The sequence below is a fragment of the Emys orbicularis genome, chromosome 24 (assembly GCF_028017835.1).
Source record: "Emys orbicularis isolate rEmyOrb1 chromosome 24, rEmyOrb1.hap1, whole genome shotgun sequence".
Taxonomy (NCBI): domain Eukaryota; kingdom Metazoa; phylum Chordata; order Testudines; family Emydidae; genus Emys; species Emys orbicularis.
The window spans coordinates 10,407,391-10,427,479 of record NC_088706.1 but is presented as its reverse complement, the minus strand read 5'-3'; the positions used below and the strand labels follow the sequence as shown (position 1 = coordinate 10,427,479).

Sequence of the window (20,089 nt, the reverse complement as noted above, 5' to 3'; positions counted from 1 at the left end):
GGGGGGGGGGGGTAACGGGGTCCAGATCACACCCCAAGTTCCTAGTCCACTGTCTTGTCTCTAACAGAACCAGCTGCTTCAGAATAAAGCGTAAGAAACCCAGTTATTAGATAAATTACCCCAGGGAAGCTTCTTCCTATCCCCCATGGTTAGCGTTGGGCTAGAAACTTTTTTATGAAATGGAAGCTGAGAAAGGAAAACCCCAGGATGTCATGATTGGCAATGAAATCACGCGAGTTGGTAACGCTGGACGTGCTCAACACTGGCCTGACTCTGCTCCGACAGTGGGAGTTTTCCTCCTCTCGAGATTTTTCTAGCAGCGATCAGTGACAAACCCAGGACCACAAGAAAAGCACAAGGAGGCAGCGGGCAGCATGTGAGAGGGTCTGTGTCTAAACTGAACGGCACAGCTAATCCGGTGGGTTACACATTCCCAGCAATAAGGACCACGAACACCTACAGACCGTGCCCCTCCCACTTGCAGAGTTCCGAATAGACAGGACATATTAATGGCTGCGCAGTCCGGAATCAGAAAACCACATGGGTCTTTTTCAGTTCTCCTGGGGCACTTCCCTCCGTGGCCTGGGAAGTCGAAAGAGGGCTGTTCTCCTCTAGGCCCAGTTGCTCATTTACACCCGTGCAACCCTCTGAAATCAAAGGGCCTGCCCCGTTGCAACTGGGAGCCGAATTTGGCCCCTTGTGTTTATCTGGAGAATGATCAGAAACCCACTGAAACAAGCCGTTGTGAAGCAGGAGAACGAGACACTGTGAAATGCAGATTGGCGTTTATTTTTCAAGCTGGTTACATGCCCGGCATCGCAGCGAGCGACAGAGAAGGAATGGAGCAGTGACCGGGGTGAAGGGGGTGTGAGAACATAGGGTTGGGGAGTCTCCCCCCTTAGAGGGACTGGCAGCTGCATTCTTTGCTCTGCTTCTGCTCGGACAATGTGGCACCAGCTGAAATTGCCAGGGAGAGAAACTCCCTTGTAAACCCAAGCGAAGCCCAACCTCAGCCTGGGACAGAGCCGGGGAAACAAACCAGGGAATGCCCAGGAGGGAGCGAGCATGGGGCAGAGCCTTCCCCTCCAGGTGATCCAAAACCACCTCCTTGGGCCGATTTCAACCCACTTCAGTGCCTCCTGCTCTAGAATTATCCCTGACTCTGCTCTGATGGTCTTAGCACCATCCCAGAGACTGGGCAGCTGTGCCCTATTCAAGTCAACAGGGGCAGAAGGAATCCTGAAGCCCCTCAGAACAGCAAAGCCGCTGCTTCTTCAGGGGACCAGGCAAGAGAATATTAACTCAGGGGGCTGAAAACTTGACATTCCTCTCCTGAGCCAACAGAACCCAGGTGACACGGGAACTGCTGGGCCTGCAGGCCTTCAGGTCTACAGTAACAAGGCCATAGAGGCACCTAGAGAGAGTCTTGTCCCCTATGGTTTCAGACTACACCCCGAAGGGAGAAAAAGCCGGAGGATGCAGCATAAGGGAAAGCAGCACAGGTCTCCAAGGCAGAAGATGCTGGAGGAGAAGCTGGAGCATCTCCCTCTCCGGTCCTCTAGCCCATGATCTTTTTGATCCACGGAAGGTAGTTAGCAATGCGGGTGTAGACAGCAGGAGGGGCGCTGTAGCCAAAGGAGACAATTCCCTGCACCACCCCATTGCAGATCAGAGGCCCCCCGGAATCCCCCTGCCAAACAGAGAAGAGGAGAGACTTCAGAGGCCCTCCAGATATGGGGCCAACTTAATCCCTAGCGTAACTTGAATGACTTCCATGCACTTACCCCAGGGGTCAACCTGTTAAGTTGGCTGTTCTGCACAAACCCAATGTGGTCGCCCCATGTCACAGGCACTGCAATCACTGGGTGTGACTGCGGCTCATGACTGATGTTCCCGAGTGAGCATTACTGGAGCAGTGAAGCTGTAGCAGCGTAGGCTGTACGAACCTATCCAGAACCCAGGGTAAGCACTCCCAGGTCTGGCCCATGCTGTGGTACCCGAGTCAGCTAAATTAAAGCTAGCTCGGCTACATGTACATCAGTGGTGATCGCCCCCTGTGCCCGCGGCAGAGACACACGGTCCAAAGAGGTCTGCCCTAGAGCTGGGCTAATAATGGAGTTTTCATCTCGTGCCAGTTCCAAACAGCAGCAAGGAAAAAAAGGGGTCTGGGCTTGGAGCGTTTTCAAGGAAAACGGAGGGAGGTTTCCAAAGGGAGAGGTGTTTCGAATCGAAAAATCAGAACATTCTGTTTGGAAAAGGTCAAACCAACGTGTTTCGATTTGGTTCAGAAATGTGGTGGGGGGGGGGAAGGGAGGGAGTTGGGTTTTTTTCACCGAAACCATTGGGTGAATTGAACACAACTTGGTGCAATGTTTTGGTTGACCTAAATCTGCATGTTTTGGCCAAAAAAAAGGGGGGGAGGGGTTGAAATTTTTTGCCCAGGTCTTGTGTAGATGGGACTTACTACGGAATCCATCGGTGCTGGGCCGTGTGCTTCCACAGATCTCCGGGCTCAGCAGCAAACCCTCCTTCAGGAGCTGAATGCAGGGCTTGTGTCAGCCTGGGTAGCAAGAAACCACACGGGGGAAACCCTTATGGGAGACACATGGGCTGGCAGGAGATTTGCATCCACGAGCGTCCCTCCTCTTAGAGTGGAACCTAAGTAGCTTGCCTGGGAGTCCCAGCTTACACTTCCCCGTTCCACCTGTTGGCCGGCGTTCCCAGTACTGACCTGGCTGGAGTCCTTGAGCTGGTGGAAGCTGCCGGCGCAGAGCATGCCGTCGTTGAGGTTGGGGTAGAGGTTGAGGCATTTCCTGCGGCTGTAGATGGTGATGTTGGTCTCAAAGAGCTTGTCGGTGATCCTCTCTTTGTCAATGAGGCCCCATCCCGCGGTGCTGCACTTGGTGTCGGTGGGGACGTCGCTGCTGGTCTTGGGCAGGGGGATGACCTGGACGTATTTAGTCAGCTTGGCCTTCGCTGTCAGCTGGGTGGGAGGAAGAGGAGGAGTATTAAGCCCCAAGCAGCAGTCAATGGCATCTGGAGGCAGGGGTCACGCGGTGAGAATGGCTCAGGAAGATGTCCAGTGGCCCTACCTGGCCAGGTGATGGGAGAGGCTGAGCATCCTCAGAGCCAGTGCTCAGCAGCTTACAGCAACGGGCCCTGAGCACTTACACTGAGCAGCCTAGGGGACAGGAGGGAGGCAATACTGGAGAACATGCAGCTTGCAGGGGATGTGGGACAGTGCGGCTGACACTGGGGGATCTATTCTGAGTGTCCCTGACCCCCAGGGAACTCCAGGAAGGTTGAGGCTGCAGGATCTGCCCAGGGCTTCCTTTCCCATAGCAGCTGTCGGGGGGACCTCCCTTGCTGCAGACAAGTCACTTACCTTTAGCAGCAGGATGTCGTTAGTTAAGAAGATGCCGTTGTATTCAGGGTGTTTGTAGTACGTCTCAACCCCCAGCACCTGCTGCGACTCCTCTGGCTCATGGATGTTGTGAGCTCCCAGGATCACGGTGATATCCCTGAAACCGGGAGGAGACAGCCTGGGTCACTTTCCCTGACACAGCCCCTTTCCCCTTCCCCGAGCAATGGGGGCTGGCTTCACATGGACTGCAGACGGCTCCTGCTTTAAAATGTATTCCGTCAACCAGCGTGAGAAGGACAAACCCGGCGACGGTACCTACCCCATGCAGTGAGCGGCAGTCATCACCCAGTCCGGGGCCACCAGAAACCCCCCGCAGCTGAAACCACCCGACATCTTCAGGGCTGCCATGTAGGGCCTCGAGTGGGGCTTAGCTTCATGCCCCCCCACAATCTGACTCCGCAAAGCACCTGAAAAAGACACAGTCCCCTGAACAGGAGGAGAGGGAATGGCTCCTTCCTCACCTGGTGCATGGACCCCGGAGAGTCACCCTCACCCATGGCTTCCTCTACTCACCAGCATGGGCCGAGGGGTAGGACAGCAGGGAGAGCAGGAGCAAGAGACACTGGGGCCGCTCCATCTCTAAGTTCACAGCTCCTCGGATCCTCTTCCAGGCTCGGCACCAACCTGAGCCTCCTGCTGCCCTGTGGCTGGTTTTATAGCCTCAGACCAACGAAACTCGGAAACCAGGAAACCACATGTGCTGGGCTGATCTAAATGATCCGGGCACAATCAGATCCTTGTGCGTCTATCTGCTACCGCCTCTCCACTTGCCTCTGGTCACTTGCTTCAGATGCTCGGAAGCTGGCCCGAATTGACAGCTCCTGGGGGCGTGCAGGACAATGCATCTCTTGTTCCCAGCGGGGCAGGCCAGTCAGCAGGACCTGTGGGAGAGTAGTCGCTGTGTTAACAGGCCCTGCTTAAAACAAACACAAACACTCCATAAAGCACCTTCCCAGTGTGACTTGCAGTCTATACGATTTTATAAAAATATGCTAATGAGTGAATATAATGTAACGGGAATATGCTTCATGCAAAAGGTCTCTTGTAAGGTATCATTACAAAGCTTATAATCTACTGAGTGTGGTCATCCTATGTCTATAAATGTATCCCTCTTGTATCTAAAACTAGAAATATGAAATATAACTCTGAGGGCCTATTGTAATTATGCAAAGTGGGGGCCATTAATGGTGGTTTGGAATCTTGATGGCTCCCATCAACCAGGACAATTGACTGTGGATGGCTCTGTTTGCAGGCAGGCCTTCCTGTGAGTCAGGCTGGGAGGAATGAAGGCTTGGGGTCTTACAGTGACATGTGATCATGTCACCTGAACTGGAATCCATCTTTAACCTGGTGCTTTTGCAGTGAGGAGGGGTGGGAACCCAGAGGGACAAAGGATTCCTGCCTTATGCAAAAGATATATAAGGGGGTGGAACAGAACAAAAGGGGCGGCCATCATGAGGAATCCCCTAGCTACCACCTGAGCTGGAACAAGAGCTGTACCAGGGGAAAGGATTGGGTCCAGACTAGGAAGGCATCCAGTCTGTGAAAGAAACGTATTGAAACATCTCTGAGGGTGAGATCTTATCTGTATTCAGTTGTATTACTGTATTAGACTTAGATTTGCGTGTTTTATTTTATCTTACTTGGTAATTTACTTTGTTCTGTCTATTACTACCTGGAACCCCTTAAATCCTACTTTCTGTATTTAATAAAATCACTTTTTACTTCTTAATTAATCCAGAGTATGTATTAATACCTGGGGGGAAGCAAACAGCTGTGCATATCTCTCTATCAGTGTTATAGAGGGTGAACAATCTATGAGTTTAACCTGTATACGCTTTATATAGAGTAAAACGGATTTATTTGGGTTTAGACCCCATTGGGAGTTGGGCATCTGAGTGTTAAAGGCAGGAACATTTCTGTAAGCTGCTTTCAGTTAAGCCTACAGCTGTTAGGGGACGTGATTCAGACCTGGGTCTGGGTTTGCAGCAGGCTAGCGGGTCTGGCTCAAACCAGGCAGGGCACTGAAGTCCCAAGCTGCCAGGGCAGGAAGGCAGGGGCAGGAGTAGTCTTGGCATATCAGTTGACAGCTCCCAAGGGGGGGTTCTGTGATCCAACCCGTCATACCCAGGATCTCAGAGCTAAAGCCCCAGCATGCACTGTGCTCGTGATAAACGCCCCCCCATACATCATGGGATTTGCCTGTGGGGCATGGAAAGTATGGGACCTTACAGGCCCTACACGGTGTGAGACAAGGAAGACAACGTTTGCAAACTGCCCAGTGATTGGGTGCAGGCGTAACTCCCCCCAGTGTCATGTGGTGCCTGATCCACTGCGATATGAGTTTGTTCCAGTCCCAGCTGCGGAGCCGTGACTTTCTAGCTCGAGCTACAGCCAAGCTGGTGCTTTTAGCTCCGGAGGCCGGTGGGGTGCTGGCGAAGAGGGTGGCTGTCACCCAGTCAGCAGGGGCTCTTTGGGGGCTAGCAGTGGACAGATGGAAATGTGCTCTGTAGAACATGGATAGTTTGGAGTGGAGAGGCCTCGGCCCTTCTGTACCATTCCTATCCTACGTCTATAGCACATCTCACCTGCACAGATCAAGGCACTTAAAAAGGCAGGCCAGGATCGTTATCCCCATCTTACAGATGGAGAAACTGAGGCACAGGAAGCCGACGTTACTTCCCCAAGGTCGCCCTGGGATGATGCAGTGCTGGTGTCAGCAGAGATTACATGTGGGTGTAAGTAAAGGCTACGCGCTGGGAGCAGCCCTCTGCAGTGAGCAGGAGTCACTCCCAAGCGCTAGGCCGGCCGTGTCCTCTATTCCCAGGAGCAGGGAATTCAAACTGGGCTGAATATGGGCCGAGACATGGGGTTAAGTGTGAGTCTCATGCCCTGTCAGCCCCCATTTGCCACATGTTGGGTCTTCAGCTCACGCCGGAGCAGCTTGTGTGTTTAGCACGGTAGGTGCCCGGTTCAAAACTAACGTGTTGCCCAAGAGGGTGGTTGTCACTGTTGTAACACCGTTGTGGGTGCAGCCGTGGCCTGGGACTCAGGAGACCCTGGTTTTGTTCCTGTCTCCACCACTGACGTGGCTGGATGATTTGGGGCAAGTCACAGCCCCGCTCTGTGCCTCAGTTTCCTCATCTGTACAATGGGGATAATAACATTCCCCTCCTTTGTAAAGCACTTGGAGATTTATGGCTAGATGAGAGCTAGGAGGTATTATTATTATTAAGCCCTGTGACTGAGTAGTTTAAATTGTTCCCTTGCGTGTGTCTACACTGAGTTTCATCTCCCATCAGGTAGCCAAGTCCTTAAGGAATTCCTCATGCTCCCCCCTACTCTGGGTTAATCTCACTTGTTCTGTGGCCACACCCGGTGTGGCCATCTCATTATTAACCCTCTGGGGCAGGCCGTTAATAACCGATTTGGACTGCACCACTGCGAAGTCCTGAGTCGTGGGAAACCCTGCTCCTCTCCTCTCCCGTTGAGAATGATCTGTCAGTGTCCCGGACTCCGCATGACTGCTGGAGCCAGCAATAGCCGTAATCGATCATGTAAAGGGCATGAGAAGGTGTTGGGTGGTGTGAGAGAGGATCTGTATCTCCACTCAAGTAGAAAAATGATGATGGGTTCTGTGCCTCCCTGGAGATAACGGTCAAGAACACCAGCCGGCTGATAGCATCCTTTCCGCTGTCACACATTTTTCCATTGGGCAGAAGGTGCTAACGGCGGCCCAGGCTGTAACCAAAAACCACACAGGCCTTTGCCATTTCATCGGGGGGGGGGGGGGATATTTATCTCTCTGCAGAGAGCCCACGTAAAGTCTGTGCACCACTTGGCTCCGATGCTACAGTCACAAGCACAATATTGGGAGGGAAGAGACTTAAGGCCTCACTTAAGCCGAGATTTTCAGTGGAGACGCCGTGAAGGGGGGCCTGATTTTCAGCCGGTGACTGCTCGGCGGTCTGTGGAAATCAGGCTCTTCCAACTGGGTTCCCAAAGTCATTCATCTTCTTTGGAAATCTTGGCCTTAATGACCTGAGGTTGATGGCGACAGTGGGACATGGAGGAAGAGAAGATGCTTCTCCCCTCTGCGCTCCACCAAACCCGTCCCAGGCATCTGCCCAAGAAGAGCAGCAGTCAGAAGCAGGAACTACCAGAAGAGACACTGTTACCTCTTCCTCACTGCAAACACCTTCAGCAGGAGGACAGTTAGCTGGCGCTGCTTGGTCAGTGCCTGGTTTGCAGGGGCTTGATTCAGCCCATCCCCATAGATCCCAACAGGATCAGACCCTAGGTAAGAAGAGGACCCAAGTCTTAGCAGAAGGGGAAGATGTCTGCTCTAGGTTCAGTGTCAGACCATTTGCGGGAAGGGTCCCTGGTTCAGCTTTGTGCCGGATTCTCAGTGGGGGTCACTGGGGCCATAGCTGCATTTGACATCAGCTGAGCATCTGGCTCTGGGACTCGGTTTTGTGACCCCTTGCTAAGCTAGTCAGGGAGGCAACCCTGCCCTCTGGGGGGTCACTAAACCTCTGACTGCCAGAAGCTGGGACTGGACGTCTGGGGATGACTCACACAGTAATTGCCCTGTCCTGCTCATTCCCTCCGAAGCCCCTGGCGGTTGCCACTCTCAGAGCCAGGATACTGGGCTACCTGGGCCATTGGGCTGACCCAGTCTGGCCGTTCTTACATCCACAGGTACAGACAGAATCCTGAACCCCCCTGCTAGAGAGCCTCATGTCCCCAGGGGACCAGTCAGGGGACTCTGAACTCAGGGGATTTAAATCTTTAAAGAGCACATTTTGCATATCTCTTAGCATGCTAATGATGCCCCCCCCTAATCTCTGCTCACAGGAGGGTGTGTTTGTCCCCAGGGAGAAGAGCCTCTTCCTCTAATGAGTGGAGAGCCCGTTAGCACCCTGCCCTGGGGAGGAATTAGGGGCCTTGTTTTATTCCTGTAGCTTCATACAACACACACACACACACCACCCCTAAGGGGGACACACACACACCACCCCTAAGGGACACACACACCTCACAGAGGCAACATAAGGAAAGCAGCACAGGTCTCCAAGGCAGCAGATGATGTAGGAAATTGGCACCTGTCTTTCCTGTCTTCTATCCCATGGCCTGGCAAGGAATGTAAAGTCAACTGGAAAGAATAAGGAACTATACACGCTGCTGGGACTGTGCACGGTCCAGGCATTATATAGAGCCCTCTAACAGGCTGATCCGCCACTTTAAATGCCTGGAGCCAGCCAGCCTTCTTCCATTATCAGACCCTGCTGAGAAGGGGGGTCAGGGGCTTTCTATGAAGGCCTCAGAGGGTATAGGTGGGAGCTCCTGGAGCAGCCTTCTTTCAGCACTGAGAGGCCATGGCAGATGCTTGTGGGAGCTGTAACCCAGGGTGGACAGAGGAACTGCTTCTGTTTGGTGTTTCAAGAACACAACTGTGTCCTGAGACAAGGGCCTGGGAGGCTTTGGATGTGGCATGAATCCTTCCTGGGCTGGGGAGTGTTGTAGTAAATTGGGGTCCTAGCAGACCCACCTCGATGGGGAGCCGGCCTGGGAAAGTGGGGAGACGTTTATAAAGTGTTCCGCTCCCCGGTCGCAAGAGTTGATGGGAGAAGGTGACAGAAAGACTAAGTTAGACAAAACAAAAAGGCCGACTGGTCTAACTGAAGGACTGGGCTAAGACCATGGTTGGGGAACAAAAGGTGCGTGGGACCAATCAATGAACCACAACTGGCGTGTTGGAAATTAGGCCTAATTGGTGGACAAAATAACGAGGGGATGGGTTATTCCACCCCTCAGTCCCTTCTGGGGTCCTTTAAAAAAAACTTTGGGGACAGAGAGAGCTGGCTGGCTGGGAGACAGGAGACCAGAAGGAGCAAATGAAACCCTCCTGGCTGCTATCCTCACCATCTCCTGGGACCCACTGCGACACCATTAGGCCTTTGTCGTCCTGATCCTGAGATGGGTCTTGGCTAGGATTGGGGGACTAATGGATTTTTTGGTTCGCTGGCAACTGAAAAAATAACATAAAAGTTTTTGGGTTTGGGTTGAACTGAAAACAAATTTTCCGGTGAATCACAAAGTTGGGAAAATGCCATGTCAGGCTGAGACAGAACGTTTTGTGCAGATGCAAAATGGTTTGTTTGGATTTTGAGCATTTTGACCAAATATCCTGGTGGGGGGGGGGGGGCACTGCCTTTTTATAGCCTTTAGCCCAGGGGGAGGGAACTCACCTGGGCTGAGGGAGACCCTGTTTCAATTCTTCTCTCTGTCTGATGTGGGGTCTTCCACATTGTAGGAGCATGTCCTAGCCACTGGTCTATGGGCTGGCTCAATCTCACTGGCTGAAGCTGTTCTATTGGGCCAGGGAAAAAGAGCACCAATGACCCTATAGCCTAGTGGTTAGAGCACGCCATTAAGACGGGGGCAACCCATGTTCAAGTCCCTGTTCCGATGACTAATTATTTAGGGAGGGTAGAACAGCTTCAAGAGAAGGGACCGACAGCGAGGTCTGTGCCGAGGGGCCGTAACTGACCCAAAACAGAGATAAAAGGGGAAGCCCTTAGATAAAACTCAGGCTGTGTTCTGGAGATAAGAACTCAGCATGCTGCAAAGCGCGGGCAGCCCAGCGCAGTTCCTCCACGCGTGCTGATCTACCGCTTGTCACGGGGGACCGCAACGGCTGCCCATGATTGCTGTGCTACTCACAACCGCAGCGGTCAGTGGCTGGTGGTTTTACAGCAGAAGTGGAGGTTGCTGGGGCTGACCCATCCTGTTCCTAAGCCTAGACCCCTAGGGGAACACACAGATTGCCAGGGCAGGGTCTGGGCTTCAGATTCGGAGAGTCCCCCCCAAATCAGGGAACAGCCAGAGGAGGAGCAGCAGGTAGGGGATGCTGGGATTTGGTGTGGGAGGAAAATCAGAGACTCAGGAACTGGAGGGCGGCCGGCGGAGCCCATCTGTAGGGACTGGGAGGAAGAGGTGGATGGGGCTCCAGGGGATAGCTCTGTCCGGGGGCTTTGTACTTCCGGTGGGCTGGAAATGTCAGGGGTGGGGCGACTGTGAGTCCGAATCTGGCCTGAAACAGGGTGGCTTGCCCGTGGGCTGGAGAGCCTGGGGCTAAGCCAGCCTTGATTGCACGAGGAGCCCCACCTGAGAGTGTGAAAAGTCAGACAGCAAGTGTGAAAAATCAGGACAGCGGGTAGGGGGTAATAGGAGCCTATATAAGACAAAGCCCCAAATATTGGGACTGTCCCTATAAAATCGGGACATCTGGTCACCAGGGCCGGTGCAAGGAAGTTTCACACCCTAGGTGAAACTTCCACCTTGCGCCCCCCGCCCCCAGCCCTGCAGCAGCTCCCCCCGCGACAGCTTCCCCCCCCGCCCTGAGGCACCCCCCCATGGCAGCTCCCCCCCACAGGGAGCCGTGCGGTAGCTCCCCACCCCAGCTCACCTCTGCTCCGCCTCCTCCCCGAGCACGCCGCCCCCGCTCTAATTCTCCTCCCCTCCCAGGCTTGCGGCGCCAAACAGCTGATTGGCACCGCAAGCCTGGGAGGCGGGAGAAGTGGAGCGGCCGCTGTGCTGGGAGAGGGAGTCTGAGCCGCACGTGTCAGCGCACCGCTGGCAGCCCAGCCCAGCCCAGGAATGCTGTAAAAAAAAATTGGGGGCACTACTTTTTGGCGCCCCCAAATCTTGGCGCCCTAGGCAACCCCCTAGTTTGCCTTAATGGTAGCACCGGCCCTGCTGGTCACCCTAGCTGAGAGGAATCGGGGGCTCCTGTATAAAAAGGCAGCGGGAAGCTGGGGGTGGTTGTTGAGGCTGGCGGGAATGGCCGCAGTGCTGGGAGAAAGCTCTCCAGGCCGGGGAGCGACTCTGGCCAGGAAGCAGGGGGAAGATGGGAAAGGCCTCTGGCAAAGGCCAAACTCCAGCCAGGAGGTACTGGGAAGCAGACAGACAGCTGGGGCCTGGGCTCAGCTGAACCTGGGGTCCAGGCTGCGTGGGTTTGTGTTGGATTCGTGGAGGAGAGAGACTGGGGCTGGGGCCTGAAGGGTTCTTAGAGGGGCCCTGAAGAGGTGGGATGGCCAGTGAGGCAGAGTGCTGTAGAGTGGCCTCTGGCCAGGAGAAGGCGCTCGCGAGGCAGTAAACGGTCAGGGTACTACCCAGCCCTATGGGTGACCAGGGAAATCCAAACGGACAGCACAGTTAAGATTCAATCCTTTGCTACAGCAATGCCTGCTAGTCCAGTCCTGGGCCGGCGCCCCCCGATCCCACCCCACACCCATCCTCCGACTCCGCTCCTGGGCTCCCCACACGCATAACTGTGCTAATGCACCTCAGTCCTGACCCACAACCCCCTTCCTGCTCCGCTCCTGTGACAATTGGGGCGGGGGTGGGGGGGGAGAATCGCTCTGTTCACAATGTCTGGATTCTGGTGGATGCCATGAACTTGTTGTTATGGAATTGTGGTGGTGGGGAATGCCTCTGCGTGGATGTGGAACCCACCAGCAGCTGCAGCAGATACCTATTGGGCCAGGGACAAGGCAGAATCATTAACCTTAAGATCTGTGCTCTGAGCAGACAATGGTAAAATGTGCTAAGGGGGTTGCCAAATCTCTCTGGTGAAGTGGAGAGTGAAAAAATCACCATTCGTAGAGGACCATATTGTGCTGGGTGCTGTCTGAACTTGCAGTGAGAGAGATGCCCTGCCCCAACCAATTTACAATCTTAATAGACAAAGGGTGGGAGGGGAAACTGAGGCACGGAGCGAGGTCAAGTGACTTGACCAAGGCCACGCAGCAGGTGCATGCCCGAGCCAGGGATAAAACCCAGAGCACCTGGACCCTAGACCAGTGTCTTACCTACTAAAACACCGTGCCTCTGGCTGGCGTCTTCTGCTTCAGTTGGGAGGAGAAACTCTAACCACAGAGAGGTGTGCCTCATCTAAAGTCACAAACAACTCTGTGGGGTTTTTCGGCTGCAGACACAGCCCTTCCGGGGGGCAGGAAGTGCTACCTTCACCTTGCATTCATCTCAGGACTTTGTTTACATCAAGCCCTCCTGGCCCACTTCCTGCTGTTAGAGCTGATTCTTCTGTGTTGATCAGTTTAGAGTTTGTTACCAACAGTTAAAAACTGTGTCCTGCCAGTGAGGTGAGAACAAGACAGATCTTCTGCTCATGCGAATCAGCTATCTCTGTGGGGTTACGGCCGCTTCCACCAGCAGAGACTCTAGCTCGGCGTATTAAGAGTTGAGGCCTGTTGTATTAAGTTTGATGGAATAAGGGGGCCCAGAGAGGCCAGAGTGTTAACGTGACCCTGTCACTGTACAATAGTAAAGCGTTAAACAAGGCTCGCGGTCTGGAGGTCAGAGACCTTGGTCTGCTTAGCTCTATGGCAGCACAATTCATGCCAAAGTTTGCAGACGTCTTGAGCAGGCTACATAAAAGAAAAAGCAGCAGTGCGAGACCTAAAGCCCTTTTTGGAAGGGAAACAGAGCAATCGTACAGACCTAACTTAGCCAAAACCTACCAGAGTCCCCTTTTCAGAGAGAGGATGTTGGTTAGTGTCTCTTATTTTTGCCAGACAACCTTTCTTGGGGGGGCGTGGGGGGAGGAAAGGGTTGTTGTGATGTGATGGATGGTCACTCTCCCTGCTTTGGACAAACAGACGCAAGGGGGAGAAGAGGCAGCGGCGTAAAAGTGGGGAAAACGCAGCTTTTGCTGCCATTCTCAAGAATGGCTGCTCAGTCACAGAGGGGGCTATGAGTCTCTCCCCTGCTGGTCTTTCTCCAGCTGGGCAGAGTTCATCTTGCCGCTGGGCTGGCGTGGCACAGCTGGTCTCAGAGTCCGGGGACAAGCCGAGAGAGGGAGAGATGACAGGAGGCAAATGGGGGTTGGGGGTGGGAAGGAACACAAAAGGGAAGGGGAGAGAGAGCAGGTTGTGTGCGTCTCAGGCTGAAGTCTCCACAGGTGCAGGGTTGAAACTCAGCACTGTTGCGTTGAGCTCTGGGTGTCCTTGCGTGTCTGTAGAATCCCCTTTCAGGGCTGCTGCGGGTCCCGGGGGGGTCAGGGAATGTAGCGTAGGGAAGGCTAATCAATATGTACGTGGCAGTAGGTGCATGGGGTGGGAATGGGAGGGGATCAGGGTTTGGCTGATCCAAGTCGTCTGGCTAAAAATGAGACCTGGGGCTGGTCTACACTGGGGGCGGGATCAATCTAAGATACGCAACTTCAGCTACGTGACTAGCGTAGCTGAAGTCGAAGTATCTTAGATCGATTAACTTGGGTCCTCACGGCGCGGGATCGATGGCCGCGGCTCCCCCGTTGACTCCGCTACCGCCGCTCGGTCTGGTGGAGTTCTGGAGTCGACGGGGAGCGCGTTCGGGGATCGATGTATCGCGTCTTAACGAGACGCGATATATCGATCCCCGATAAATCGATCGCTACCTGCCGATACGGCGGGTAGTCTGGACGTACCCCTAGTGTACTCTCTTCTCTTACTGGTTTCAGAATGGTAGGCGTGTTAGTCTGTATCAGCAAAAACAACAAGGAGTCCTTGTGGCACCTTAGAGACTAACACATTTATTTGGGCATAAGCTTTCATGGGCTAGAACCCACTTCATCAGATGCATGGAGTGGAAAATACAGTAAAATGTCAAAATAGCCAGTTTCTGCAATCTAGAAAAAAAAATCCTAATATTTTCTATCGGGAGAGTCCTCAAAGCCAGCCCTTAGCCACAGACAGTTTGGGTTTTGATGAATCAGCATTTCCCAACAAAAAGCCTTTGAATTGGGTGTCTGAACCCCGTCAAAATCCATGTGCTGTGAAACACTCCCCAGCATCGTGGGATTCGTGTGTGTTCTGACCCAGGAGGGGGCTGCTTGGCTGAGGAAAGCTTTGTTCCAATCCGTTTGGGCCAAATCTGAGTTCCTTGCCGTGTTTTTGCTCCCTCCTCACCCAGGCTAACCTGCGAGGTTTGCCCGTGTAAAAACTTGGCGAGGGGCTCAAGATTAAGCCTTGTATGTTCTTCCGGGGGGGGGGAGGGGGAAAAGTTCGGATCCACTAATGATGATATTTAAATGTAGAGAAAGGGGCAGCCCAAAAGGAGGAGTTGGTGGACCCTGCGTTGTTATCCCTACAGTTCCAGGGAACACCCCGGGGGAGAGAAAAGCCAGTGACTGCGCAGCATGCAGATGCTGGAGAAGCTGTAGCGTCTTCTTCTCCGGTCACTGCCCCATGGTCTTTTGAATCCAGGGCAGGTAGTGGGCGATGCGAGTGTACACCGAGGGAGGGAACTGGAAACCGTAGGAGACGACCCCCTGGGCCACCCCGTTGCAGACCAAAGGGCCACCAGAGTCCCCCTGAGGAAGACACAGGGGAAACAGGGTTAAGTAGAACGTCGACACTGGAGAAGCGCCTCGTGGGCTAGCAGGAGCGAACGCCGCATCTAGAGCCACTGGTGGCTGAGTTCCAATCCTGGCTCCACCACCGTGTAACCCCGAGTGACTGGCTCAGTGGCTTTGGTCTTGTGTCTACTAGGGAATATCTTACAGGATTTCAGGGGTGTGCACAAGGGTGGGGGCAGCTCTTCTGGCTGCTGGGGGGTGGGGGGCAGAGCCACTCCTCTGGCTGCGGGGGGCACACAAAGTGCCCCTCCAAAACGGACACATTTTTATTCCTGTGCACGCACGCCCCTGCAGGCTTTCCAGCAATGGTGTGGCTACAGCAACTAGCCCTGGGAGCTCTAGGAGCCAAGGTGGTAAATACCCCCCTCACTTCCCCCAGCACGTGGTCTATTCTACAGCTTGCCTCGTTGCTGAAAAACGAGGGCAACGTTTCCGAGTGCCCCTTTGGTGTCTCTGTGGCTCATGCGTACAGTGGGCCATTCGGGCGGCTGGGGATGTCCCTTCCCACCCGCCGACCTCAGGGCAGCATGACTGGGGAAGACGGGAAGGGACGGAGAGACGTACGTAGTTGACGTCACTGAGCTTGTGGTAGCTGGCCGCACAGACCATGCCGTCGCTGAGCTCTGGGTAGAACAGGAGACATTTCCTCCGGCTCAGGGCAGTGGCGTTGGTCTCGAAGAGCTTGTAAGTTGCTACCTCTTGGTCAATGTAGCCCCATCCCGACACGATGCACTTGGTGTCCGTGGGGATGTCGCTGTTGGTCTTGGGCAGGGGGATCACCTGGACGTATTTATTCAGTTTGGCTTTGTGGCTCAGCTGTTATGGGAGGGGAGCAAACGTTAGGCCCTGCAGGAGATGAAGAGGAAGGTTTGGGGGTTTTGTTTTGCCAGGTGCTTGCTCATCAGGAATCTGATTTGGGGCAGGGTGTAGAAATGGGGGTGATACCAGGTTTGAGGTTAAGCTTCAAAGCTAGACGCGTCCTGACCATCACCTTCTGACGTTGGAACACCCACATCCTTGGGTTGTGTGATGCCAGCCCAGGGATGGAGACTGGGCCGTGGCGCTTTCCTTGGCCGGCTACTTCCCTAGATGGCCCGTGCTCGTCCACTGGGAACGGGCTGTCCTGGGATTGCCTCATGGCGTGATGATGTCACTCCTGTGTGGCCACAACAGGTCAATCGGCGTTTGAGTCTGCAGAGCCCAAACCCGTAACCCACTGGTGAGTGTGTCCGGTGGTCACCTCTGTGCCAATCCACAGAGGGTGTGAGTAATGCTGCCTTCACTACAGAACTGTCGCTCCGGATGCAGCAGCCCATGAGGTTTGCTCTGGAGAATCCTGGTTCAGTCCCTGCTGTGGTAGTCGAGAAGATGGCTGTCACATAAGGACAAAGCCCAGAGAGGTGGATCTAAATACCAGAGGCACTCTGCAGCATATATAACCTACAAACCCTAAGAGTATGTCTACACTGCAATAAAACACTCATGGCACTCAGGGCCTGGGTCAGCCGGCTCAGGTGCAGGGCTAAAAATTGTAGTGTAGAGGTTCCTGCATGGGCTGGCTCCCAGGCTCGGAGACCTTCCCCCCTCGTGGGGTTTCGAAGTCCGAGCCTGAACATTGACACTGCGACTTAGCCCGAGTCAGCTGACCCGGCCCAGCTGTGTCCATGCCACAGATCTCTTACTGCAGTGTAGATGTAGCCTTAGACAGCGGCCGGTGCCTGGATTCACTCTCCAGTGGGGAGTCCTGTTACCTTTAGGAGAAGGATGTCGTTGTATGGCACATATCTGCTGTCGTATTCTGGGTGCGGATGGTAACTTTCAACTGCAAACGTCTGCTGGGAGGCCTCCGGGATGCGGTAATTGTGAGCTCCCAGGATGACGCTGATGTCCCTTCAAATGACAGTAAATATCACACATCAGGTCCACTCAAGTCAGCGTCTCTGCCTCGGAGAGGAGGGGAGGGGCCATATTTCACATTCAAACAGCAGCTTGCATTCAAAGCTCCTTCCGTGTAGGCAGCGTGGGCTAGTGGGCAGGGCAGCGTGCTGTGACGCAGGAGAGGGCGCGTTAATTCCTGGCCACTGATCTGCTGTGTAACCTTGGGCCAATCACTTCCCCTCCCGTCCTTCCTCTGGTTAGACTTCAAGCTCTCCAGGGGGCAGGGGCCGCCTCTCATTATGTGTTTGTACAGCCGCTGGCACAGCTGGGCCCCGGTCTCCATTTGGGCCTCTAGCGTCCAGGAGGAAATGGGGTCAGTTGTCGGGAGGAATGGCCCAGGAGGGAGTGGGCTTGGCAGCTGGAGGGATGCCCTGACTGGGAATGGGGACGTTTTGAGAGAGGATCCGGGGTACTCGCTGTGGGACTGGCTGAGAATCAGGGCTCTGAACAGGAGGGGATGGTGTCATGGGAGCAGGGAGTGCCGGGTGGCTCCCTGCCGGGGTGTCGGTTATTGGTCCCAGCCTTGGCTCTCGCGGGGGAGGTGCAGAGCTGGGGGCTCAGTGGGGGGAGGGACGTTCCAGGAGTTTGCTCTAAGAACGTCCTTGTGGTCTCTTGCGACGCCTGACCCTGTGAGGTGCTGAGCTCCCTCTCCTCCCACGGGAGGAACTCAGCACCTGCAGAATGAGACCGTAACACGCCTCCCCATCACCTGCCCCTGGTGCGGTCACTTACTCCTGTGCAAAGCCGGCATAAAGCGCTCCCAGGGCAGAATGGCAGTGACTTGCATTCTGCGCCCGCTTTGCCCCTGGCTGCAGGGCCATGGAGAATCAGGACCTAGCAACAGTTTAATTAAATTGATTTAGTGAAACCAGCGCAGACTCTGGGTGGACACTCCAGTCTCTGATTTCAGTTAAACATAAACCTGCTCCTGATTCACTTAACCAGCCTGACTTCAGTTGAGTTTAAAGTGAAAACAGCGTCTCCCCACAGCCTTTCCAACCAGTGTAGCCTAGTGGCTAGAACACTGGACTGGGTCTCAGGGCACCTTGGTTCTAGTTCCAGCTCTACCACTGGCCTATTGGGCGAGTCACTTCACCTCCCGGTGCCTCAGTTTCCCCATCTGTAAACTGAGGATAATGACATTAACTTCCCTTGTTGAGATTCACCTGTACAAAGTGCTATATAAGAGCTAGGGATTATTATAATGAAATCGACTTAAAATCACCCCTTAAGTTAAACAGATGCAACTCTCTGGCCAGCCCAGCCCTGAGTCTGCTGGACCCTTTCAGAGTGAGTTAGGCTCTTTAATGAATTTCCCAACACTCTGACATTTGTCTTCCAACCAGAATCCGTCCATGCGTTTGTGGGGAGGGGACGGGGCTTACCCCATGCAGTGAGCGGCAGTCATCACCCAGTCTGGGGCCACCAGAAACCCCCCGCAGTGGAAACGACTGGAAACTTTCAGGGCTGCCATGTAGGGCCTGGAGTGGGGCTTGGCTTCATGCCCCCCCACAATCTGACTCCGCAAAGCACCTGAAAGACACGCAGACTCCTGAGCAGGAGGAGATGGGACTGCTCCTTCCTCACGTGGTGCATGGACCCCGGATGGTAACCCTAGCCCACGACTTCCTCTACTCACCAGCATGGGCCGAGGGGTAGGACAGCAGGGAGAACAGGAGCAGGAGGCACTGGGGCCGCTCCATCTCTGAGTTCCTCGGTCCTCGTCCAGGCTCGGTGCCAACCTGAGCCTCCTGCTGCCCCGTGGCTGATTTTATAGCCTCAGCCCAATGAAACTCAGAAGCCAGAAAACCAGCTGAGCTGGGCTGGTCTAAACAATCCACCCAGATCTGCATCTCCCCTCACCTCCTGCCTAACCGCTGACCAGCACGCGCTGCCATCTCGTGCAAACTCTCCGTTTCCCGTTCTCATCCTTCCCTCCCGCAGGTGCATGCCTTGCTGCGTTGAGACCTACACAGTCATTTCTTGACCCCTACTGATATCTCAAGAGATAAATGACTAATGCACATCCAACCAATGCTGCTTGGGCTGTTAGGGGGATTAGAACCGGGGACTTTCTGCATGTAAAGCAGGCGCCACAACCACTTGAACTAAAGGGTAAGTTGCCTTTGTTGACAGCAGCATCAGACTCATATACGGAGCAGTCACTAGAGGTGGCTGAAGACCCATCCGGTGAGAGTAAGGTCTACATACACAGGGCAATACAAAGGCCTTTCCAAAGCTTGGTACCAGTGGGATTTTTCTATGAAACATAGAATCATAGAATCTCAGGGTTGGAAGGGACCTCAGGAGGTCATCTAGTCCCACCCCCTGCTCAAAGCAGGACCAATCCCCAACTAAATCATCCCAGCCAGGGCTTTGGCAAGTGCCTGACCTTAAAAACCTCTAAGGAAGGAGATTCCACCACCTCCCTGGGTAACCCATTCCAGTGCTTCACCACCCTCCTAGGGAAAAAGTTTTTCCTAATATCCAGCCTAAACCTCCCCCATTGCAACTTGAGACCATTGCTCCTTGTTCTGTCATCTGGCACCACGGAGAACATGCTCTGACTGGAAGGAGGATGGACAGGTCTCAAGGGAGAATGCAGTCAAAGACTCAGATTGCAGACCCAGGGTTCATGTGACTTACGTCTCTACACACCCATTTTTGCGTGAGAGCCTGAATGAGTCTGATACTCACCCCCGGCTCTTGTGAGCAGATGCCCAGTTAGCGAGGCATCAGAAGCAGATTGTGAGATTGGCTTGAGGGGAAAGGACAAGAACTGAAACAGAGTGATAAGGAAGAGCCCTGAGATAACACTCAGGATGTATTTGCAGAGATAGGGACTCAGAGCATCATCGAGTGATGAGGACGAAAATGCTGCTTCCACCCAGGCCGATGCAACAGGAGATGCTGACAGCTGCTTGTGACCGTTACCCGTCACTGCATGTGTCAAGTCCATATGACTCGCCGTTGGGCTGGTGGATTTATTGCTTCTCAGAAGAGCAGAGTTTCTCCATCACATGAAGCCAAACGTGAGCTGTGCTGCCAATCGAAGTGGTGTGGGTCGCTGTGCGAATCCAGGTGGGAGCTCAGGCTGGGATTCTCAAAGGAGACTGACTAGAGGCCCCAATTCCTGTTGAATTTCAGTGGGTCCTGGACCCCTAATTCCCTTTTGCCCCCTTGAAAATCCCAGCCACATTCCATAAATGACCTGGCTCACTGGGAAGCAGATTGTGCTGCTGGTGACGCACGGGTAAGTCTGGTTTACATGGGGTGACTGACAGCAGGATCTGGCCCTGAGCGTG

At 54.0% G+C, this 20,089-nt stretch overlaps 1 protein-coding gene across 1 annotated transcript; it reads right to left on the bottom strand.

Annotated features, from left to right (window-relative positions):
* Positions 1-768: 768 nt before the first annotated feature.
* Positions 769-18,487, bottom strand: LOC135894278 (tryptase gamma-like). Its single transcript, XM_065422342.1, has 10 exons — positions 18,424-18,487; positions 18,170-18,317; positions 16,598-16,736; positions 15,411-15,662; positions 14,671-14,801; positions 3,938-4,065; positions 3,684-3,831; positions 3,386-3,521; positions 2,732-2,983; positions 769-1,690 (listed from the first exon to the last, which is right to left on the bottom strand). The coding sequence occupies exons 1-10, from the start codon at positions 18,485-18,487 to the stop codon at positions 1,559-1,561; spliced, it is 1,530 nt and encodes a 509-aa protein (XP_065278414.1). The 3' UTR covers positions 769-1,558.
* Between the last annotated feature and the right edge of the window lie 1,602 nt (positions 18,488-20,089).

Excerpts from the sequence above, each read along its gene's own strand:
- LOC135894278 (XM_065422342.1), bottom strand. The coding sequence starts at position 18,487 with ATGGAGCGGCCCCAGTGCCTCCTGCTCCTGTTCTCCCTGCTGTCCTAC. Across the intron at positions 16,737-18,169 it reads ACTGCCGCTCACTGCATGGG|GGACATCAGCGTCATCCTGG; the intron begins GTAAGCCCCGTC and ends TGTCATTTGAAG. Across the intron at positions 14,802-15,410 it reads AGCTCAGTGACGTCAACTAC|GGGGACTCTGGTGGCCCTTT; the intron begins GTACGTCTCTCC and ends TGTCTTCCTCAG.